General features: G+C 55.8%; 1 protein-coding gene across 2 annotated transcripts; it reads right to left on the reverse strand.

The window, feature by feature from the left end:
* Positions 1–2,504: 2,504 nt before the first annotated feature.
* Pwwp2b (PWWP domain containing 2B) lies at positions 2,505–23,973 on the reverse strand. Of its 2 annotated transcripts, none has more exons than XM_023709082.1 (3): positions 23,822–23,973; positions 15,988–17,363; positions 2,505–3,242 (listed from the first exon to the last, which is right to left on the reverse strand). In XM_023709082.1, the coding sequence occupies exons 1-3, from the start codon at positions 23,944–23,946 to the stop codon at positions 3,229–3,231; spliced, it is 1,515 nt and encodes a 504-aa protein (XP_023564850.1). In that variant the 5' UTR covers positions 23,947–23,973; the 3' UTR covers positions 2,505–3,228. The 2 variants fall into 2 exon arrangements, with proteins under 2 accessions (XP_023564850.1, XP_004625617.1); XM_004625560.2 differs by having other exon boundaries at positions 15,683–17,363.
* Between the last annotated feature and the right edge of the window lie 10 nt (positions 23,974–23,983).

A 23,983-nucleotide genomic window follows, 5' to 3' on the forward strand; every position in this document is an offset into this window, starting at 1 on the left:
CCTCCCTTCCCTGGATTATGAGTACGGAGAAGAGCAGGAGCCATGGAAGCCACCTCGGCCTTTCTGTCTGCATGTACCACTCCAACAGGAGTGGGGCCAGTAGGGCCTGCTGCAGAGACCCACGTGAGGTCAGGGCACAGAACACAGGGCAGCCAGGCAGCGAGGGCCGCAAAGACAGTGGCCTCGCTACCAGACAAGACGCGGGCTGGCTGGGCTCTGGGTCCTCCAGGCATGCACACCAGGCCTGAGCTCACCCACTTTTTGTAGCCATCTTGTCAGGGCCTCTGGAGAGGGAGTGGAGCTGCTTACCCCACCCAGAAGTGCTGAGCAGTGTGCTGGAATCACCAGGGACTGGCCCGCAGCTTTGGTCCCCATTCTCGGCATCACTGAGAGACCAGTGCCTCCCATTGCTGCCCGTGGTATGACCAACCATGAAAGCGAACAGACAAGCAAGTGTGGTTAATCTTCTGCTTAAACAGTAAAGACTAAAAACAAAACAAAAAGCTGCCTTCACTTTAAATTAGATCTGCTGAAATGTTATCCACCTCTCCATGCTGTGGGACAGTGCCTTCCCAGGGTGGCCACAGAGCTCAGGCCAGTCCAGGGCTCCGAGTGCCTGCATCTGGCTCCTCCTACAGACTTCAGCAGAGGACAGGCCTGAGACACCCTGCTCACCACGCTGGGAACCAAGAGGCCTCTAAACTCCAGTGGAAGAGTATCTTCTCACAGAAACTGCTGGTGTTGGGGTTGTGAGGGACCACACACTTGGAGGGTCAGGATGACCCCAGAAGGTATTTGTGGGGGTTCTCATGGACTCGCTTGGTAAGTGAAGCACCAGGTAAGTTGTCCCGAACTGTGGTGAACTAAGGTACCTGTGCACTTCCGAACAGTGACCTCTCACAGATCTTGGGCTCACAGGACAATGTCCATGGCAGCCTCCGGCTCACAGACCCAGCCTGCAATTTGGAGAGATTGCATCCTTCCATCCTTCAAGGCCCAGATGAAGCTGAGATCCAGACTCAGCAAGTAGACTGATTTGACATGAGGACTCACACTTCCACAGAGAGCAGTGGCAACAGCACTGCCACTGGTCTAGGGACCCTAGAATTTTTGGTCCAGTGAAGGCCAAGCATGGCCAGGCGCCGTCCAGCAGAAGGGCCAGACCCAGGGTGTGCAGAGCACTGCTCTCCTGGCAGGTTAGTTTAAAGGCAGACGCCTGGAGCCAGTGGCTCACAAGGAACTCTTCATTCTGCTGAGGGAAGCTGGCTCCTTCCTGCTCTGTCCCACAGCCAGGGCCTGTGGTTAAGGAATGTGGGTGCTGCTGACCATGGGCAGAGGGCAGGGCCAGCCCTTCCTCGGCTGTTGCCCCCAGGGTGGGATGCTCACAGAGCCACACCCAGTCCTTGTATCCCCAGCAGAAGGAAGACCTCCCTCACCCCCACCCCAGGGTCTGGGACAGGTGCCAGTAGCCTGCTCTGGCCTGATGTTCTGGAAAATGCATAATTCATTGCACAAATAAGTGTGTAGACTGCGGGGTTGTGCTTGCTTCCAAGCAAGATCAGGCTCTTTTGACCCAACCTAACAGGAACAGGAATTCTTCTTAGGGATCCCCTGGGTGGATGTGATTCAGAATCTGATTCAGTGTGACCACTGTGTGACAGTGGTGGGGCCTAGTCTCTGGGGCCCCTACTCCTCCTGAGATGGCCCCAGAGGCTAGCAGCTCTTATTCCTTCAAAGTTCCATCTCTCATACAAGGCCCCCTTGGGTCTTGGGGGTAGAGGTGTCTCTGAGTAGAGTAGCCAGGGACAGCACTTCCTGGGTAGCCTTTATTTCACTGAAATTTTGTTGGAGAAAAAGCCTCTACTGCTACAAACAAATCTGAAAGCCACACCCTGTGTGACTCCCAAGAGCAAGCCCAGACCCATGTCCCCAGAGAAGACAGTCATCTGGCCTGGTGGTGACAGTTCTGAGTCAAATCCCCTTGACAACGCCTGGAGAAGACCCTGGTGGTGTCTACTGCCACTGTTCACTTGCATTCCCAGGGTCCTTCACGAGGACAGCAGAACCCTATGAATGCAAAACACTCCTGTAAAACCAGGGACAAGCAAAGTTGCCACGACCATTGCTGAGATGTCCCTTGGCTCTGAATGAGAAAGCTAAAAAAAATATGATTAAAGAAGTTCTGCCAGTAGGAACAAAGAGCAAAACTAGCCCCACTTGCAGGGGGCTCTCTGTCTAGGAAATTCAAGCATCAACCAGGAAACAGGAGGAAAGCCCAGGCAGGGAGAGCCCATCCACCTGGCATGGTGCCACCCTGATACATGTGGCCGTGGCCCCTTCCTCACACTGCCAGAGGCCTCCGGGGTCCCTGCACAAGACAGCCCCAACACAGCTTCAGCCTCAAGGCTGCTCAACTAACATCAACAACCTAGATTTTTCTTTCTTACATTTAAACAAAGAAAGAGCAGAAGACTTAAGTTTTTTTTTTTTTTTTTTCTTTTTGTTCCTTTTTCTTTTTGGTCTATAAAGTGACAGAAAGGGGAAGGAATGCACTCTTACAAACAGCAGAGCCAGTTTCTCCTCTTAACATTGTGCTGTTTTCAAGGTCTACCCTCCACCTCCTCCTCACAGTACTGGCAATTCATAGCAGCATCTCTTGGACAAGGTGGCCTTGCAGGCCGGGGCTGGCCACCCAGGGGGACCCATGCTCTGGGAGGAATGGGGTGAGATGCAGATAGGTCCCCAGCTCTCAAGTGTTCAGAGACCCCGTGCCCAAGGGCTTGGGAAGGAGAACCCCACACGTGCAATTTGGTTTTCGTCAAGCCTGCAAACAGCTGGAGCTGAGCAGCTGAGACGGCCATGCCCAGAGGGAAGATCCGTGGCTGGGCAGAGCCACCCACACTGGCAACCAGGCAGGCCGAGGCAGAAGGCCCTGCTCTTGCAAGGGAATTCTGAGCCCGGAGGTCGCCCACGCCAGCGTGTGAAGCTGCAAGCGCATCACTGAGTTCCTGGCTCCTTCCAAGCGAGGAGCACTGTAGCCTGAGTCACGGGAATAAATACATTCAGCCAAGAGGCGCCACTGTGCACCGGTCTCGTCTCCTCCTGGACACACCTGCTCCTCAGGGCCAGGCTGCCCACTGTACCCAGCGTGTGTCTGCACAAAGCTGGCCAGGAGGCATGTAGGGTCACTTGGATGGAATCAGAAGCTCCGGGACAACAGCTGCATCCTCACCGTCGGTGACCTTGGAAAGAGCAGAAAGGCAGAATCTTACGGTAGAGCCAAGTGTGGGGGGAACACCTGCTTGGGTCCTAGCACCAGGGCCAAGATCTGCTAGCCTCTCCAGAGACCCCCAAAGATCCCCAGCTCCCGCAGGCCCTCACTGCGTCCCTGAGCCCCACTGCACTTGATGCCTACTGCTGGCACCTATGGCTGGCCACACTCAGGGAACATGCAGGACCTCAGGTTGGAGGGACCAGATCAGAGGGTCAGGCCCAATGTGGCACTAGGGCCAGGGTCCTTCTAGTTGTTGACTCTCCATGCAGGGGACTCCAAGGTGTGGCTTTCTGAGGGCCCTTTGGTGCACTGATGCCTCCTGCAATGCCCCAGCCGGCTCCTCAGGGTCCTACGCCTCATATCCATCAGGACCCATCCTCCACCCAGGATAAGAGAGCACACATGTGTACTTGACACGTGGGGGCAGCCCTAGTTGTACCGTCATGTGAGCAGAATCACTTTAGACACTCCAAGCCCCACCCATGCTCTTACCCAAAGAGCAGACAAAAATCCCCAGAAAGAGCAAACCAGCACTGCGTCAAGCCTCTACATTCTGTAGAAGTTTGTCAACGTATCAAGACATTAAACTGAAACAAATACCTAGCACGTCCAGAGACACCAAGCATTTTTCTCTGTGAGAGCTGGAGATGAACAAGTGACAAGACTGCACCATCCATCAGATAAAAAAGGGAGGTAAAGATCAACTGCAAAGAACCAGGAATGAACAGAAGGAAAGCAGTCATTGTTACCTGCAGGGACGGACTACAATTATTCAGATAAACAATGAATCCTGATTCAGCTCAACATGAAGTTCACAAGTGTGGCCAGTGATGGCTTTTTAACTATCCAGAAACTTCGCCTTCCACAGGAAACACTTATCAGTGATGTCTAAACTGCAAATCAAGACTCTGAAAACCTCCTTTAGGAATATGAAGGCAGCTTTTACACAGTATACTGCAATTACTGGTGGGCTTTAAAAACAGGATTACATATAACCCTGAAGAGAGAGGGTGCTCGGGGACATCTTTCTGTAATGTGAAGTAAGAATCAAGGCAGGGAGGTGACATATATCCTCAGGGCCACTTCTCCCCTGACCCCCGCCTCTACCCCAGCAGCACTTTCCATGCATAGCTGCTGAAGGGGATCTGGTCAGATGCGCAGGACCCCGCCTCCATGCCCACCCACCCCACTATGGCCTCTCTACAGGGAAGCGGGGGGGAGGTCATCCCAAAGGACACTTCTGTTGAAGCCTGAATACTTGGCCTCAGACCTTCCAACTTGAGCATCAGTGGCCCACCAGACAGCCAGGCAGGGGTGGACCGTAGCTGTGGGGCTCCTGGGGGCCTGCAACAAGTCCAGGCAGACAGGGAAGACAACCTTGGGGACATTTCAAAGCCATCACAGCAGTATTCACATCTGAGATCACCAGGAAGTAGGACTCGAGGAGGCCCTGGGCCTACCTGGTCGGCGCAAGTTAGGACTTCAATTAAGAAGAGGTCCACCACGCAGGACTGAAGCAAAATGGATGGCAAAATGGGCACTAGATGCTGCGTGGTGACCACTCAGGTGTCCTGGGGTAGATGACTCAGCCACACACAGCAGCCTGTAGAATGGGTCTCACTTCCTGGCCCCTGCGCCTGCTGCTGCGTGGGAGTTCATTTACAACCACCCGTCCTCAGAGCTGCCTGGCCCTCAGGCCCTACCCAAGGAGTACCCGTGCAGCCTCTCTGAATCAGGGTGGGTACTCATGGGAGCAGCACAGGTGCCACGCTCTTCTCTAGAAGGACCCACGCATCAGACATGGTCAGTTGAAGGGCCAGGTTGAAGGGCCAGACTTTTGCCAAACAACACAGGAAAGACCTTGCTAAGGCCCCAAGGAGACCCCCACCAAGTCGAGAGCTCGCTACTCAGTCACAGGCTGTCTACCCTCCCAGGCCCAGCTCCCAGGCATAAGATACGGTCAGAACCACCCACTAGCAACCTCCAGAAAACAGCAAGCCACACATAGGTACATAGAAGGGCAGCCTGTGCTCACCATGTGCTCTTACAGGAGAGGCTGGGCCAGTACCAGCCAGCTTCCCAGGACACCCTTTGCTGTTTGTGAAGGGAAAAAAACCCAAACCATAAAAACCCTGGACTATGTCTCAATATCCCATCCAGTGCTGCCCTAAGTGATCGACTCGACCAACCTGCAACCCCAACCCCAGGAGCAGGCCATTCTAGAAACCCTGGGATGTGCTCTTTCTGCAGGTGCTCTCAGAACAGGACGGACACGTGGCCCCTAGGCCACCTGTGGCAGCTGCTAAGACCCAGCCACATCCCTCCATCCTGAGGACAAGCAAGAGGTAACATGGAGATTTGTGTGTGTGTGTGTGTGTGTGTGTGTGTGTGTGTGTGTGTAACCAGGGATTGAACTCAGGCCTTCGCACTTGCCAGGCAAGTGCTTATTCAACTGAGCTATCTCCCTGGCCCTACATGGAGATCTTATTGTGGAAAATGAAAGGAGTTTGCCCGGTATGCACCTGGTAAGTGGAGGAGGGGGCATGCAGTCCCCCCCCACCCCCATGCATAGTCCTCCACTGCTGGGAGACAGCAGAGATGGCACAAGGGCAGAAAAGAGGCAGCAGGAAGCCTGCGGGGGGGGGGGCTCCCCTCGGGGATAGCTGGTGGACCTGCACATCTGTAGAAAGAATTAGGCACTGTGCCACTGGAAACCCTCTCTGGAGTATGGCCTATAGCTGAGAAGGGACTCCGTGAGCCCAAGGCCTAGCTGGTTGGGGGCTCCACGCTCACTGGCTACCTGGACAGCAGACGGGTCCTTAATGAGAGGTCCCCAGACATGTACAGTCCTCTACTGCTGGGGGGCAGACACATGGTCACCCCTAAGCTCATATGTCTGGGGAAAAGCTTTGTCTGAACAGTGCTGCAGATCCTGGCCAGGAAGGGACAAAGGGTGAGTACACTCTGCCCCCCACGCCCCAAAGCTGACCCTCCTTCACCAGCTGAAGCCCAGCTCAGAGCCTCTGACAATGTCCCTGTAGCAGAACCCAGGCCAGTGTCTGCACTGTGGGTTTTCAGGGGTCTTGGCACTTTTGCAAACAGGATCTGCCGCTTTCTTACAGTCAGACTAACACAATCGAGATTAAATTTCAACCCATGCCAAGACTAGCACGGCCCAGCCCCAAGGGCACTGCGGAGCAGCAGTGCCCTGCTCCGCGCTCTCATGCTCTGTGGTGCTCACGGGGCTCTTGGGCAGAGAAGCCGCCAGCGGGGCCTCCCTTTCACTTTCTCAACACCAGAACAAAATACCCAATTCCTACACTTAAAGCAGGGGAGGTTGGCTCTGGCCCACAGTTTCAGTTCATGGTCTAAGGCAGAAACGAGATGGCAGAGGGGCACGGGGAGGAAGAGGTGCCCCTCCTACTGCAGCTATGAAGCACCCCCAGTGACCACCTCCAGGCAGGGCTCATGTCCCAAGAGCCACTTAGCTACCGAACTGCTGAACCCATCAACTGATAGATACGGTACCCCCGTGAGCTAATCATCGTCCATGTATTAGGCTTTTGGAGGACATCTGATGTAAACCACAGCCTTGGCCTTGGTCCTCACGCTGCTGCTTGCAGTCAGCCAGCTCAGCTCAGCACAGATGGGGTTTGTGCTCAGATTCAGGCAGCTATGTCCTCTCCTCCTCAGTCACCAATAAAGGCCGAAGTCCAGAGATCTGCAGACCTATCCTGCATCACTCAGTGGCTAATCTAGGGGGCAGGGTACAAGCACGGGACTGGCTCATGCAGCACTCTCAGGGGACCACAACAAAGGCAGCTGAGCGTGGTGGCACAGGCCTGCAGTCTCAGCACTCAGGAGTCCGAAGCAGGAAGACTGCCAGGAATTTGAGGCTGGCCTGGACTACAGAGTTCAAGACCAGCCTGTACATGATGGGATCCTGTCTAAACAACCCAGCCAAACAAAGGACCACAGACCCAGGCTGGGAGCATCACACATCCGTTCGCTCAGCGCTCTGATGGACAGATACCCGCAGCCAAGGTCCACAAGACCACTCCCTCCCCACGTATAGGGAGGCTGCTTACTACTGGTGGCCCCAGGTACTGCATCCTGTGGTCCCATCCCTCCCGTCTCTGCCTCCATTGTCACATGGCTTCTCCCTGTGCCCCAGTCCAAGCCTCCTACAGGATGCCAGGCTATGGATGAGGCCCAATGTACTTCATTTTGGGGGAGCACCAGGGATTGAATTTAGGACCCTGCACTTGCCAGACAGGCGCCAATCTACTTCAAAGACTTCATCTTATCTTGGTTATATATGCAAACACCCCATCCCCAAATAAACCATATTCATAGACACCAAAGTAAGAACTTAAACCTATCTTGGTGGGCATGATTTGACCCACATTAGCCCTGGAACGATGATGGAGCAGAGAACCCCAGAAGTCTTGTCCCCAGGGCCCAGCCCATGTCCGTAGCATGACCCTGTTTAAACTGCACGTAGACTCTATGTTTATTCGCATAGTGAACATGTAGATATGGTCCTGCATGTGCATGTGTATGTAAGTATGTGTGCCTGTTGGTGTGTGTGTATCCGTGTGTACACTGAGCAAGGACAAAAAGTCAGGCATACATGGAAGCAGGAGACCTTGCCTCTCCAGATTCCCAAAGGTGAGTGCGCGTAAGAGGCAGTACCCATTTCACAGAGAGGTGTGCCTTGGTGAGGTCATGTGCGGACAGGTCCCGCAGGTGAGGAGCCTCTGCCGGAGGAGATCCCTGGGTTCCCCGAAATCCGCATATGGAAGGTGGTCAGTAATACCCCTAGGCCACTCACCAAGACCCTATGGACACTGTCCCTCAGCTGTTCCTGGTCCACCCCTGCCCTAAGGGCTGAAAAAGGCTGGCACACATTTGAGGATGGACAGTCCTCTTGGCCAAGGAGTCTACTCGGAGTCCCAGGCAGCCCTCAGGATCAGCCTTGCTAAACTGTGAATGGTCAGGCCTGTGTCAGTCTGGCCAGTGGAGCCGTTGACAGGTTCTCTGTTGGCACAGCAAGGACAGTCATACCTGGAAAGTATCTTCCTGCCTTTCCCTAATTGAGGACTTTAGGGTCTGAGAGGGGCTCAAATCAAAGCAACCATGCTTTGCTGCAAAGAAACACAGCCCCAGGCGATAATTAAAACTGCCCAAGTTGCTCTCCATCAACAGCAGCATGACCTTTGGAAATGTCGTTAAACATCCATCAGCTGGGATCCTCATTAGAAAAATGCACAACAGACCTCGAGAGGAGACGGCCCCCAGCCCAGGCACTTTCCATCACCCACACCAGCAGCCTTCGAAGAATCTTTCCCTCACTGAGCAAAAGAACGATTCAGCGATGGAATGGCCGACTGTGCTCCCAAAAGCCTGCCCCTTGCCTGCCAGGCTGGGACCACAGAAGTGAGCTCAGCTACTCCAGTGGCTGAGACTTCCGGGATCCCAGGCTTTCCCCAAAATTGGGCCCAGGATTCTCAGAACCTGCCAGGGGACAGGAAGCGGGCACCTGTCCACCCACACATCTTCTCCACAGAGGAGCAAGCTGACAGCTCAGACCTCCCAATGATTGCCATGACTCGCCATGGAAAAGACCACAGAGGGCTCTGTGCACAGCAAGGAGAAAGCAGGATTCTCTGGGTAGGGGTCAGAGAGAAAATGAGGCGCAGCAGCTGGTGGGGGGTGCTGCGCAGGCCTCAGGGGCTCATTCATATGTGAACTTGCCATACTGAAAACACAGACCAACCACCTGGACCAGGCTGCAGACTTGTGGGAGGTGCGAGGGTCAGGAGGGGCCGTGAGCGAAGCCGGGCTGGGGGAGCAATGGAAATGCTGATGGAATTACAAAACACAGTGAGATTTTCAAAATGTAAAGTAAAAATGAAGCAAACAAGCCTGGGTCATGAGGTCACGCCTTAGCCAGAGAAAAACTGTCTCAATAACTTTGAATCACAGGAATGTGACATACACCCTTAAAGGGCCATATCCTAGGACAAAAGATCTATAAAGAAATTCCTAGACCATTCTCAGCAATGACCCCTTGCACTTGGGATAGCAACGCCTCCTGGTGAGTGGCATTAGCAGCCTGCTACTCTGAAGCTGTAATAACACAGTTGGGGCCGGGGAAATAGTTCAGTAGAATAAGCGCTTGCCTGGCAAGTGCAAGGGCCTGAGTTCAATCCCTGGTTCTGGAAAAAAAACAAAACAAAAACAGGAAACAGTAATACAGTATTATATATAAATATGTATTATGTAAAACATTGTATGATATATATCTATCTATATATATCTAGATAGATAGGTAAAACAATTACGTTCATATCATTATGAGTCAAGCCTTTTGGCACAAGAAAAGTAACTCTTAGCTGTGTTGACATCCAAGGCCAAGTAACAACTCAGACACAACAGCAAACCCAAGTGCACTGACTGTCAGGGCGGAACCAGGACTTCCAGGGAAGAGACCGATCCCAGGAGAGGTCCACAAAATGTACAAAGTGTATTCCCAAAGATGTGGTATGGCAGGAAGCAAGGCCAGTACCAACTAGGCGACTATGGTCACTGTGGAACTAGGGTGGTGATAAGTGACAGGTGACAGCCAACCGGAACAGCAGATTAGCATGTGCATGGAACGAAGGCCGCGGAAAGGCTGCCAAGGACACGCAGTGCTGGGGACACTTGCTCACACCAGAGCCGGCGGGGTGCTCAAACATCAGCTCAGCCATTGTGCCTGACCCCTGCCTCTGCGTGAGACGCACCCAGGCCTAGATGAAGACCCTTGAGATGGGAGAGGTGAGGCGTTACTGCACTGAGGAGTGATGGCAGGGGAGAGGCAGCCGTGGTCAGTGCCAAATCCCAGGGAGGGAGCGAGCAGGGGAAGGACTATGGATGAAGGACGGTCACAGGGTGGAAATGCCCCAGAGTCCCAAACCTTGACCCAAGCATCACCAGAAGAGAGCAGATTCCAGATGGCACCCTGAGGAGGCATGTGGGGTCAGGGACAGGTATCTGGAACTGGGGGAGGGGGCACCGGGGAAGTAACCAAGACCACCCAGCAAAGCACTCTTTCAGGCACCAGGGCATCCCACTGCAGGGAAGGAGAGAAGGCTCTGGCCTCCAAGGTGCAGCTGGGCAGGGGGCGCCCAGAGGCTGTCCCCACCAGGCCCCTGATCACCTAGCACATAACTAGAACACCAGGTATCCCCACCCAGCACTGTCCCCCCAATACCCATAAAAGGTGGCAGGGACAGGCTGCTGGGAGCCAGGGGGTGGGATGAGGCCCTAGCCCACAGCAGGCCTGGAATTACAGGCCTTAATTTCCTTCTGGAACAAAATAATTACAACCTTCACAGAGGACCTGAATTCCCTGCAAGCAACACAGAAGTCTGCTGCCAACCTGTCTTCAGGAGCAGAAATACATTTTTACTTAGAGCTGGAAGAAAGAAAAGCTGCACTGGAGCTCTGGGCTCAAGGACACCATCACAAAATAAGAAGTCGAAGCTCAGAGCAGACGGAGGTCTGGGGTCAGAGCTCTTCTCTGGACGCAGCAGCCACAGCGCACCAGCACCAGCGATTATCCAACAGCGCCTGATCGATGCCTTTATTTTCCCCGGAGAAATCAACATGGTGAAGCCAGAAGGCAAAGGCATTTGTGACACTCCCAGGACTGCCTGTCAAGCGCAGCCCTCCCATCATTCCCCAGAGAGCCCGGATCCTTCTGGAACAATGGCTCCAGCCATCACCCCACAAATCCCGCGACCCCACCCACAGCACAAGACAGGTGTTGAGGAAAAGAAGTCGGACAGATTCACCTTTGCTACCCCCTTGCCATGCAGTAGGCTGGGTACAGACCGTCAGCGTGCAAGTGTTCAAGTATGTGTGGGGAATGTTGGGAGAGGAAGGGGTGAGTGGTACCCCACAGGTTCAAGTTTTACTCCCTGGAGTCCGGGACTGTTACCATCAATGTTATATTTTTGCAGATGTGATTAAATTAAGGATTTGAGATGGTAGGATTATTCTGGATTATGCAGATGGCCCCTACCTACCACTGCAAGTTCCTCATAAAATAGACTGCGGGACAATGAATGCTGAGGAAAAGGTGGAGACCACACACAGTGGCAGGCTCCAGTGGCCTTGATCAGAAATGCCTGGAACCGCCCAGAGCTGGACAGGAGGAAGGTCCCTCCCCCAGAGCCTTTGGTGGAGCTAGGTCCTGCCTACACTGTGAATTCAGACTTTTGACTCTGGAAATGTGAGCATAAATATTCGAAGCCTCCAGCTTATTACTGTGACCACAGAAAACTCGCACAAAGGACAAGGTTGATGCCAAGGATAGTTCAGAGAGGTCCACCAAACCCACCTTTCAGCTGGAATACCCAGCAAGCATGTGGGAAAGCTCCCCAACTGCCTGCAGCCCCACCCACTGGAGAAAGGCAGAGAGGCAGGGGCCCGAGTCTCACAGGAAGCCAGGGACCCTGCACACCTGGAGACCACAATCTCTGCTGACCTGAGAGGCTGCGAGCTGGGGGCACGCTATCCTTCCTTTAGGCAGTTGCCATGGTTCCCAGCCCACACTGGCCACCTGCCTGCTCTGGCCTCTGTCCCAGGGAGGGGCTTGGCTTCTGCAGCAGCAGAAAAGGTGCTCCTGTCAGCCTTCACAACTCCCACAGCACCTGGGTGTGTCCTCTGTTGGAACTCAGCCCCTGGAATTTACCTGGGTGACATCCACTCAGCACCACCCCCCTTGGGGTGAAGGACGGGCAAGGTCTTCTCCTGCAGCTGCTGGCAGCTTGGGGCTCCTCTTCCCGGGCTGGCCAGCACTCTCCCCTTTCCACCAGACCCCCTTCTTGCCTCCACACTGCCACTCCTGTCACACCCTGCCTCTCAGCCATTCTAAAGCAGCTTCCCCTGGAGCAGCCACTGCTGGCTTTTTTACTCCATCCTATGGCTCCATCCTCCTCTGGGGCACCCCAGGTGCTGGATCCATCCCACACCCCAGTCTATGCGCTGAGCTTCCAAGGCTAAAATCTCTCACCTAGGCCTCAGGCACCTCCCACCACAGCACACCACAGCAGCCACCTCCCCAGTGGGGCAGCCCCATTCACATCTGTAGGATGAAGCTGGTCAGTTAGCTCTTTCTCCATCCCAGGGCTCGCTCTTTCACTCTTTTTTTTTTAGTATCAGGGATTAAATTTAGGACCCTGCGCTTGCCAGGCAAGCGCTTATTCTACTGAGCAGATATATCTCCCCGAGCCCCATCCCAGGGTTTTGTACCCAGCTCTGAGACACAACAGCCCCAGAAGCATGGCCTGACATCAGAGCCCTGTGCAGAGCTGGAAAGGGTGTGGCGGGCATCTTCAAACATAGCTGCCACTAGGTCATTCGAAAGCTCCTGGCACTGGCCACGTTTATGGGCACCGCCTACAAGGCAGGTAAGGTAAGTGGAGCCTCTGTGCCTGCACCTAGAGGCAGCTTAGCCTCACAGGCCTGTTAGGACTCACCTCAGAGGCCCCAAGCTCACACACGACAACACCACATCCCAGATTCAGTTCCTACTGAGGACCAGGGCACCTTCCCTCTCTCTCAACTCCCTGGCCCCAGCTTGGCTCAACATCTCTCCTTTGGCAGGGCCAACTCTTCTCTCAGCTGAGCCTCCAGCCATCCATGGGGGGGGGTGTCCCCAGGAGTGGAAGACACTGGATCCCACTGTGCCTGCTGTGATCCCTCCCAGTATTTCCCAAGGGCCGCACAGACACCTCCAAACCTTCGAGAGTTGCTGCCCCTACCACGGCCTTCCCCAGGCAGCTGCAGGACCAGTCGAGGCCAGGCCAGGTCAGCCAGTGGTAAGACCTAAAGGATGCCCATCCCCTAGCCCCAGCCCAAGTTGCCTCCTTCTCCTCCCAGGAGACAGGGAGGTGCCAGGAACTGTGCCTTTCACTGGTCTCTCACCAGCCCCTGCTCAGCGAAACATGGTTCAGGTGCCCCAGTGGGTTTCCAACAGCACTCTGCAGGAGTGGCCCTCAAAGTGCTGCTGATGCTTCAAGGTAAACTCATCCACCAGACGACCATGAGCCCACACCAAGCAGGGAACCCCAGGCTGCAGAGACTAACTACAAGCACACGGATCCCAAGGCTAGCAAGGACACCCAGGCTAGCAAGGACCTCACTCTGTCTTTAGTCCTCCAAAAAGAAAGCCAAAATGCCCCTTTGGCAACACCACTGAGCACACGAAAATCTAGCACCTCACTCCCCAGAGCCCAAGGGCTGCTGGTCTCCACAGCTGGTCCAGGTACAGCCCTAGGAAAAGGCTGTTTGTTAAGCCTCTGCAGCAGGCAAACCAGTTGGGTGAGATTTTTTTCCTCTGCTTCCAGATAAGATTGGCCAGCCCTGAACCTACAAAGCTGCATTCTCCAAGGAAGAGCCTTGGCTACTCTGGCCTCCCCTGTGCCCACCAGTTCTTCTGGCTGGAACTGCATGATGTTTCATCCCCTGTAACTGTCTTCACTCCCTGTAGCCACCATGACTGGGAACTGGAGGTTGAGGTGTGAAGACCGGGCTGGGCTCCTCCCTTCACTGGGAGCTGGGCTCACGGTACAAGAAAGACACATAGGGGGCCTTCAACCTGCATGCCGCTGCCAAAGCAGGGCCCAGATAGGGAGCAGAGAAGCTGGGCAGGCAGGCGGGCCAGGGGTCTGGGGAGCCACAGCCAGGGGCCAGGGTGCTCCAGGACCACAGGTCCTGTGAAGCTGGAGACCCCAGGGAAGCGAGCCATCTGAGCTCTTCCTGAATCCCTTCTGAAATTCAGAGCTCGCTGCCCTTTCCATGGTACCTTGACTGGAGAAAATCACCCTGACACTTGCAGACACGTAGAGCTTGCTGTCCACACACACTCCCCAACTTGCCTGTTGGCACCCGCCACATCCCTACATAAATGCCCCAGAACCTATGAGAAAATGGGCCTGATTTGGGAAAGAAAAGGAAAGGCACCTCTCTGGACTTCACAGAGTAGGTTCCCCAGGACCAAGGTAGGAAGGGATGAGGCCAGGATGGAGCCTGGGCAGCAGGGCAGCCTTGACACCAACACCCTGGCAGCTCCTCAGCACCACATTCTTTCTGGGACTCCTACACATGTGGCAAAGCAGTTCTGTTGGAGCCTAAAGGATTGCAACCCAGGAAATTGACACCAGGTAGGTGGGGAGAGCAGAAGGCCCAGGAAGATGAGGTTGCTGAAGAGACCAAGGCAGAGACAGTTTTGTTGGGGACATGCACTGCTTTAGTTCTGTGTAGAGTCCCCTGCCCCTTGAGTCTCTGGCCATAGGAATGAGGGCTAGGCCACCAAGCTAAGAACAGAAACAGAAGGCCACAGGCTGCCTCCTTCCCTCAGGAGGAGGATCCAGCCAGGAAGGAAGAGGAGGGGAGGCCAGCCCTCCCCAAGAATCACTGCTAGAAAAGATGACCCTGCTGGCTGGACATGCCCCATACCCAGAGCTGGTGGCAGCTATCAGTAAAAAGTTCAGAGTAGGCTACAATGGCTCAGTGCCTTGCTAGATACCCCATGTGCTGATCACAGACGTGCTCAGCCTACGTGATGACACTCATTCACCCTACAGGTTGGCACCCGCTCACTGGGTGCAGCGCTCCAGCTCCAGAGGTTCCATTTGAGGACGGGGTGCTGACTTGCAAAGTTCTCTGAGAGGAGGAAGGGAAGATGAGACCCTGGCCAGGAACAGGGTCGAGAGCGCATGCGCAGAATCCAGAGCGCCCGGCTACCACAAGAGGCCTGTCCAGAGGCCACTGCACTTGCTGAGCAAGGACGACGAACAGGGCCACAGGGGACTGTAGCTGCCAGCCTGGTACTCACTGCTGCAAGCAGGATGCTGCACTCTCCCCTCTCTGCCAGCCACGGGAGCGAGGGGATGGCACACCGGCAAGCAGGAGGCCTCTTCAGCCACTGGGAAGACAGTGAAGGTGCTTCTCCCAGAGTGAGAAACAGAAGATGAAGCCCCACCTCGGGCTCTCCTCTGCCCTGCATCAGTCAAACCACACACCTCTCTCCAAAACCCTCACAGAAGAGCGAGGAAGTTACATAAGGGGCTTCCTTTGAAAATGGCAGTGGCTGCAGAACTCCAGCTTAAACAGGCAGCTGAAGAACGTTTGCTTTAAAGCACCTTTTCTGTAAACCAAAGAGCTCAACTGACAATACCAGGGAGAACAACCAATTTCGATGGCCCCCTCTGGGGCCATAAATAAGACGGCAGGAGTGCAGCACACACAAGCTAGGACACAGCCGGCTCCCCTGGCTGCCTTTGGCCCCAGATGACTCACACATACGCGTCAGGATGGCTCAGGGAAAGAGGCATCCAGGGAACACGCACTCACCTGGTCAGGGAACCAAAGTTACGTTTCAAACTGGGTCAAGAGGTCCCTTATTTCTGGGGCCACGTGTTGTGCGGCATTGGCAGCCTCAGTTATAGCTTTCCGATACATCCCCTTCTTCTTACGGTTAAATCTCAGTTTGAAAAATTCAGAGAAAGGGGAGAGTTTTGAAATAGACAAGAATGACGTAGTCGGAGACCCAAACCACGAGACTTTTGCTTCTTGCCAAGAAGGCTCTCCATCCTCCTTCTGGCCAAGGCTGATGTCAAGGACACGCGCTGGCCACCAAGGAAAACCATGAATCTTACCCCACACGACGTCCCCTACAGCCACGGTCCTTCCGTCTTCGGTCACGCACTTAGACACGCTCTGGGTGTGCAGCCTGACTGTTAGGGGCGGTACTGTCTGGCGAACATCCCTGGAAGAGGAAGGCACGGTCGCACCATCACCGGACGAGAGGTCCCCTGTGTCTGGAGACGTCACTTCTGAGCTGGAGGATTTGGATTCATCCAGGCTATCGCTGCTGCACACAGACTCGCTGGCACAACCTGCTCTCCTCCCAGGGCAGTTTACAAGAAAGGCTAAGCCATCGCGTCCCTGTTTACTCTGGGGACACCTCTTGAAGTCATCATCCTCGCCAGAACTTGCTGAAGACAAATCCTCCAGTCCACGGGCAGAGCTATCTGCAAAGATGTCAGCTGAGCCAGCCTGGGGGCCTTGGCGGCAGCCATTCAGCTCCTCCACCAGCTCGGCCCTGTACAGGGGCTCACACTCCCCATCCCCCAGGCGGTGGGGCTTCAGGCGGATCTTGGGAGGTGGCAGGTCCGAGCCAGGAGGCAGGGGACGCGTCAGCTTCAACTTGGGGATGGAGGTGGAAGGGCCACTGAGTGGTCGGTCCCCTCCGCCCCTGGGCTCTGCATCTCTAGTCACCTCAGGGTCCAGGCTGCCATTGTGAAGAGCCTGCTGGGGGCAGAAGGGCTCCAGGGAGCCGTGCACACGGGACGGGATCTTGACCACCTCACCCTTTCCCTGCGGTGTACTGTAGGAGATCTTGATGACGGGGCTCCGTGGGACCTGTTCGAGGGAGGCCCTGTCGTCCTCCCGCCTCTCCTTCTTGCTCTTCCTCACAGTGGCTGTGGCCAAGGGATCACTGTCCTCTGGCTCCTCTGCCTTGCGATGCTCCCGGTCCGAGCCACTGCCCAGCCTCCGGCGGGGCCTTGAAGCAGCTGGGGCGCTGGGGCTGGCCTCCTGGGGGTTCACGGTGCTCTTGCACTTCTCACAGAGCACCTGGCGGGGACGCAGGCGGATGGTGCTCAGGATGAGGCGACCGGGGTCTCGGTTGCGGGACAGACGCCGTCGGGTCCGCTTGATGGTCCTGGGTGGCGGCTGCGGCACCCACTGCTGATAGGTGTTCCTCAGCCAGAGTGGGTGAGGGAAAGGGGCACCTTCAAAGTACGGTGGGTAGGGGGGAAGGCTCTGGGCAGGCAGTGGCGGCACAAGAGGCGGAGGTGGCTCTGGGCCAGCTGTCTTGGGAGGCTGGTCCTCAGGGGCCTGGTCACCATGGGGAGGTGGCGGGAAGCCCGTCCCGGGCTGCATCACTTCTCCATTACCCTCCTCAGGGGCCGGGCCGCAGGAATTGATTGCAGAGGGGTCATCAGCCAGTGGTAGGCCAAAGAGGCCAGACCTAGCAGAAGGGAGACAGAAAGGACGGTGAGGATGGCAAGAGTCCCCTGCTGCGCCCAGCCCTCTCTGCCCCGCTCCAGTCTCCTATAGGCCAGGGCAGCAACACACGTCCTAAGTCCAGGCTGGCATTCCTAGGCTGCAAAGAAACGTGCAGGTCCTTGTATGTCCTGCACCCACCACCCTGGTAGATACACACATGGAAGGTCCCATGACATGCGGAGTGCAGGCTGTTTCTCTGGTCACGGTATCTAAATCTCAGACAACTGCCATGACAGAGAGCTGCCAGGAAGCCTGAGAATGGGTCTGAGTTCAAAGATATGAGCAGGTCAAATGTGGGAGGGGAGACCAACTGCTCTGGAGCCAGTGGCCATAAAACCCAAGACCTGTGTGTGCACTGGTCTCACCTGTTCCCTACCCTTCTCTCCAAAGGAAGCACCCCCAGAAGGGCTGGTGACCCAAGAAAGAACCCAGGTAAGCCTCGTAACCTAGCCCAAGCATGTCCTCTGGAGCAGGCGAGCCCCAGATGCCTGATGGATGTCAATGTGTACAGGGTGGGAGCCACATGTGTCCAGAGCAAGAGCCATAGTCACTGTCTCTGTAGCTGAGAGAAGACAGGCAGCCACCGAACTGGAGCCTTCACGAATGCCATTAGCTCCCAAAGCCCAGAATCCTGTAGTTGGCTCCAACTGCTTCAGCAACCCACAGGGGAGGGTTTCCCAGTCACTCTGCCCACCACGGTCTGGAAGGACCTTTTGGCAGCCTGCCAACCCTGGTCTGTGTTCATCGTGGGGCACCAAAGGACAAGGATATTGTTAGGAAAAAGCAGAGGTCAGGAGCCCTCAGCCCCAGGGAGCAAAGTGCCAGAAGGTAACATCCAGGAACCAATCCTGGGGGGGAAGGGACTCGGAGGCAGTCTCCAGGGAAAACTGGAGCAGCTGGGTCACCTGGTTGTTTCTCTCCGATGCCACTGTGCAGAACCCTTGCTGGGACTGGGGACAAGCATCCTAACCACACAAAGTTGAGGGTGGAACTAAAGCCCCAGGACAGCAGAGAGGCCTAGGGGCCTGGGAGGCAGGCTACAGATCAGAGCGACCTGGACATGGAGTGTCCTTTGAGGGCCTTTGCAAAGCCTACTTCCTACTAGCTTTCATACTCACTTAAACCAGGAGCTGGGGTTCCCACTGGAACCTTCCTCATCTGTACCCCTCCTGCTAAGTACCACATGCTAACTGAAGGTGCCACTGGAGCTGTCTGCACTCCTTCTGGACACCCCCCACACCCCAGCCTCGGGCTCCACTTCCCTACCTGTCTCTGGCACTGCAGCTTGTGCCCCTAAAGCCAGCCTGATTATACCAGCACAGAGCCCTTCTCAACAACCAGGCCACATTCCCAGAGCCCAACCTCTGATAGCCTCTGCCAGCCATCCCCATAGACTACAGCTCCACCTTCTCTCCCCAGATGACCCTGTCCTCACAAGGGGCTAGGAATGTTCGCCCAACAGCCCCTGCAGCTTCAGGAGCTCCACGGGGTCACCTGCCCATGGTACAAGCCCCTCAGGTACTCTCAGAAAATTTATGACAGACACACAGCTCTCAGGCTGAGACACAGGCCCAGACCGGGCCAGTGCTCCAAGCAAGGGTCAGCACCTTCCCAGGGAAATCAAACCAGGAAACAGCCCTGGCTGCACAGTGTCCTCCTGATGGCCCCAAGTCGCACTACTATCCACAAGCACCAGGGCACTGGGGAAACTGGCCCTGAAGAAACCACCAGCAGTGACCCTGGCGCAGCAGGCCGCCATACTTCCTGGAGCTGCCACTCTTGTCTGGCCACACCCCAGACCTGCCCGGTGGGTAAACTAGAAATGACTCAACCCCCACTGGGGCAGCCCTGAGTCCTGGCAAGGCTCATGACCAGTGGCTCTTTAGGGACCTGGGCTCCCTCAACTCTTCAGCAGCCTCATGGGATGCCCAGCGACGCTATTCCCATTCACAGGTAGGACAGCAGGGCTACTGGGACCAAGGAATTTGCTGCACCTATATGGGTCTACAACATCCGGGCCTGCAGTCCCCAGGCATGGAGACAGCCTTGGCAAGAACCCAAAACACTGCCTGGCCTAGGGTGACCCCTCCATGAGCACTGCAGCCTGTGGCTGCCCTCAAGGTTGGCACCTTCAGCAAGCTCAGGCCAGGGCTTGAGTTTGCCCAGCCACAGGGAAGAGGCCTCCTGGCCTGGCTGTGCCTACAGATGACATGCTGGCCTTGAGACTGCTGGGAGTCTACCCTGGACTCCAAGAGCCCCGGATGTGTACAGCCTTTGAGGGGGTACCCTTTGGGAGCTGCGGCCAGGTTGGCCAACGACTCCACACTGAAAACTGAGGGGACCTGGAAGCAAACCTCAACACAGCATTGTGGGGAGCTTGGGGTAGGGCAAAGAATCTCTGTTTTGAGAAAAACCTAAAAAAACCTGAGGCAGGGATGATAAATCCTAGAGGCTCTAATGGGGTTCTGATCTAAAAGCAAAATACAGCCAACCCCCAGAGGGACAGAAAGTCAGAGCTTGCACAAATACCAAGAACACAGAGCCCGGGGGACATGCAACCTGGCCCAAGGTCCTCAGCAGGATAACAGTGGCCAAGCCACAGCCCTGGGGACTTACCTGGGGGTCTGACCCAGCCACTCACTCAGAGTAGCCCAGGCTGGGACTGGCTCATGGGCAGGAGGAAAGCAGCCTGGCTGCCTGCCAGGCCTCTGGGCTGCCCCTGCCTGCAGCTGCCTCCTTCCGGCTTCCCTGATCCAAAGCCCCAGGACCTGCAGCTGCTGGTGCCCCAGTGGCAGGCTCTGCCCCCAGACCTTCCTTCCTCTGCTGGGGGGTGGGGGGCATCCTGCTGCTGCCTGTGGGGATGAGTAAACATGGCTCCTGAGTCAGAAACACGGGGACATGCAGAGCCGGGCAGGAGCCTGTGGAAGCCTCTGCACACAGCCATGCTGCCAGGAGCCTACGGCCCAGGATGGCCTAGATCCAAACGCCCAAGGCCCCAACTCAGGCTGTCCACCCGGAGCTGATTTTGGAAGGATCTGCAATCTATCAGCAGCCCTGCTGCCAGCCAGACGCAGCCTGAAGCCTTATAAGAGGAGCCAGGAACAGGCAGGCCCTGGAGCAGAGTGGCCTGTAGGGGCCTGCTGAGGGCACGGAGGCTTCCCAGGTCCACCTCTGCTCCAGGAGCCAGGAGATTAGCAGGACAATGATGGCCTGACACCATAGTGCCTCCTTCCCAGTGCACACAATGGCACCTGTCCCACCCCAAGGGCACTGACCCCAGGATATCCATGTAAGAGTGAATGGGAGCCCAGAATCTTCAATCAGAGGTTTATTAGCATCAGTGTCATCTCACCCTAGACCTTCCAGGCTCTCCCAGCAGCACAGGCCAGCACTGCCATCCCCCATGTCCCTGGTGCTCCCCCGCCCACCCACTCAGATGGCATCTTCCATGAAGAATCTCCCAAGACAAGCATGCCATCCTGTGACACCTGGGCACTGGGTCCTTCCAGGGAGGACATTTTAGTACCACTGCAGCCCCCATGGCCAGCTCACCCTCAGTCATCAAGGGAGTTATCCTAGAAGCATCCCCAGCAGCCGAGCTTCTGTCCTGGACAAAGGTTTTTATTGCAGAACAGAAGTTAAGGCTATTGCCTACAACTGGCAGCAGCTGGGGTCCTGGTCATAAAGGATGGCAGCCTGACCTTTCTAGCAGACAGGCCCTGGGGTCTGTGTGGTAATGCACCACGGGTGATTCTCCATTTGGCAAGTTTGAGTCCTGCTAGCTTAGAGGTCAAAGCTAGAGGCCCAGGGTCATCCAGGTCTGGTTGGTACTGCCTCCTGTATTCTTGGTGTGTGAGGCCAGGCCAGCTCCACCCTGAGCTGCTGGTGTCGGTGTCCTCAGGCCACTCCTCAGCCAGTGCCACCCCACCTTGTCCTTGTTCAGAGGTACACTTCAAAGTCACCCACAAAACAATGCCCACCCCACCCCTTCAGGCATAACTTGGGTATTAAAGCTTTGGAAAAAAATCTTCACCCTTTGCCAGAAGCAAGCGCGGTTGGAAGCAGTTTGCCTCAGACATAGCCCATCCCTGAACACACAGTAGAAGGTGCTCAGTTACCAAACAAAAACACATAGATAGAAAAGCACTCAGCAACTGAAAGCTTGCTTCAGACTGTACCACAGCCTGGCAGCAGGTTCAAGACAGAGGGGACTGCAAGACCTGGGCCCAGCCCCTTTCAAGCGCCATTCTGTTCTGCAAACAGGGAAGGGAACCAAGGGAGAGTGTGCCACTGGGAGCTGGGCCCCACCTCAGCCTCCCACTCAGGAGCCTATGTCAATGGCCCCTTCCTGTTAACCATTCCAATCCAGCAAAGAAAACACAGTGACTAGTTACTGCAAGGGACAACCGGTTGCCAGGTACTGTACCTGGACTATTCCAGCCCCCCCCCCAACAGTGACCTGCTCTGAACAGACCCTGCTTGACACCTGCTGCTCTGGGACCCTCAGGCATCCCTAAGGTGAGTCAGCGGAGCTCCTGGAACCCCTTCCCTGCCAGCAAGGCCCACATCCAGGGACTGGATCTCTATAGGGCAGACAAAGGTGGGCACCAGGCACTGAGGAAAAACTGGCACCCAGAGAGGGTAGATTGGCCTCTGGACCCTGAGGCCCAAGGGTAGGCCTGTGCTGGACTGTAATTTTGTAAGCTGGATTGTGGACACTTCTGACAAGCAGAGCTATAAATATTAGCTTCAAAACTCATAATATTGTGAGTACAGAACTGGAAACAGAAACCAAGAGTGCCAAGCACAAGAAAGATGAAGGTGAGCAGAAGCCGGGCTGTTTCCGGATCAGGCCTTGGAGGGCTAGAGAGGGGGAGGCCTCGTTTATCTTCAGATTATCTACAAGGACACCAGGTCAACCAGAGTCAGAGCCTCAGCAAAGCAAAACTGCTCCTACTGAGGCCCAGCTTCTGGCCTGAGGGCAGCTCTGGTTACAGCTGAATGTGGCTGTGCAGCGCGGGCAGTCACACATCCTACAGCTGCCAGTTCCCATGCCTGGGATGCCAGCAAGCTGTGCAGCTCTTTGCCTGAAGAGGGTGTGGATCTGCATACCAGGTTAGCCACTGGCTTCAGGGTGGGAAGCCCACTACCTCTCCAGACATACAGGTTCCCTCCCACACCGAGTCAGAAAGCCCAGGAAATGGGGACACCTTTGCTGCATTCCCGCAAAGAGGAAAGGCCAAAGCAAGAGGAATAGGTGGAGAGGGGTATAGCCCTGCAAACTCAAGACCAAGCCTAGCCTGCCTAGGGAGTACACAGTGGCCACTAATGATTAGTGGGTGATGGCAGCCACCCCATCTCTGGTAGGCTGGCAGTTCCCAGGTGGGTATTCTACAATCCCTGAGTGTCATTCCAATCCCAGTTGTAGCCAACACAGAACAGGGGCAAGAGTCACACAGGAGGCCATATGTTAAGTTGCACGACTTGTGCATAAATGGCTTCTGGCACATCTAATGAAGAGATAATGTCAGCTAGATAACTCAAAGGAGGATGGTCTCTGCTTTGTTCACACCACCCAGGGAAAAATTAGCCTACAGGGAGGGAGAAAAAAAATCAGGCCTTTGAAAGGGGAGCCATTCACTGCACCAGGTTGCAAGATAAAGCCCAGCAAGAGCAGAGACACCTAATGATTAATGCCTAATCATTTATCTGGCAGTGACAGCTCACTGCCATGTGACACGTATCTAGGAGCTTCTTCTGTGCCGTCTGTGCCGCAGGAGTCCCTGCAGTGGGTGCACAGGTGCGACTCAGGAAGGGCTTGCTCAGCCCCACATGCCCCTCCAGCAGGAACACCGGCCTGGAACTTGGATCTTCCACTCCTCCGCGCGACTTCTGCACCCGCATCAGAATTTTACGCCCCACAGTGGGCACAGCTGCTCCCAACCAGCCACTCCTACAAGCCTCGAGTGGGTGGGGGCCCACGACTGACAGGGCTCCCCAGCTTGCAATTGATAGGGCAAAGCCATAGCACGTCTGAACCCCTCTGAACGCACCGCGATTTTCTACAAACAGCCCAATTCAACAGTGCGTCTGAACAAAGAAAAGTGCGTTAATTACGGCAGATGTGCGGAGTTGGGAGCTCAGCTCCCCACGCTCCTCGGCCTGGCTCGGGCGCCCACAACCCCCTCTGCTGAGCAGTGCGATCTCGCGCCCCGAAAGTCGCGGCGACTTTGAGAAAGAGCCACTTTCGCCCCCCAGCAGCCGCCGCGCTCGCGTGCCCAGAAACCCGGGCGGGCGGAAACCGAAAGCAGGCGCCGGGCCGCCCCGCCCCGCCCCGCCGCGGACCCGGTGCCCGGGCCAGTGGGGGAGTGTCCCGGGGGACTCCAGGGTGTCCCGGGCCTGCGCTCCCGCCTCGCTCACTTTTTCGTGCAGTCCAGCAGGATCCCGGCGAAGCTGCGCTCGCCGCAGCTCACAGTGACCACCAGCGCGCCGTTGACGACCTGCTCCACCCGCACCGGCAGCCGGCAGCCGGCCCGCGGCTCCATGCTCCCGCTGCGTCCCAGGGCCGCCCCCGCCCGCCGC

The sequence above is a fragment of the Octodon degus genome, unplaced genomic scaffold (assembly GCF_000260255.1).
Source record: "Octodon degus isolate 3935 unplaced genomic scaffold, OctDeg1.0 scaffold00010, whole genome shotgun sequence".
In the NCBI taxonomy this organism is placed as follows: domain Eukaryota; kingdom Metazoa; phylum Chordata; class Mammalia; order Rodentia; family Octodontidae; genus Octodon; species Octodon degus.

Coding starts and splice junctions, on each gene's coding strand:
- Pwwp2b (XM_004625560.2), bottom strand. CDS start 23,946: ATGGAGCCGCGGGCCGGCTGCCGGCTGCCGGTGCGGGTGGAGCAGGTC. Junction 17,364..23,821: donor CTGCTGGACTGCACGAAAAA/GTGAGCGAGGCG, acceptor CCCTTCTGCTAG/GTCTGGCCTCTTTGGCCTAC.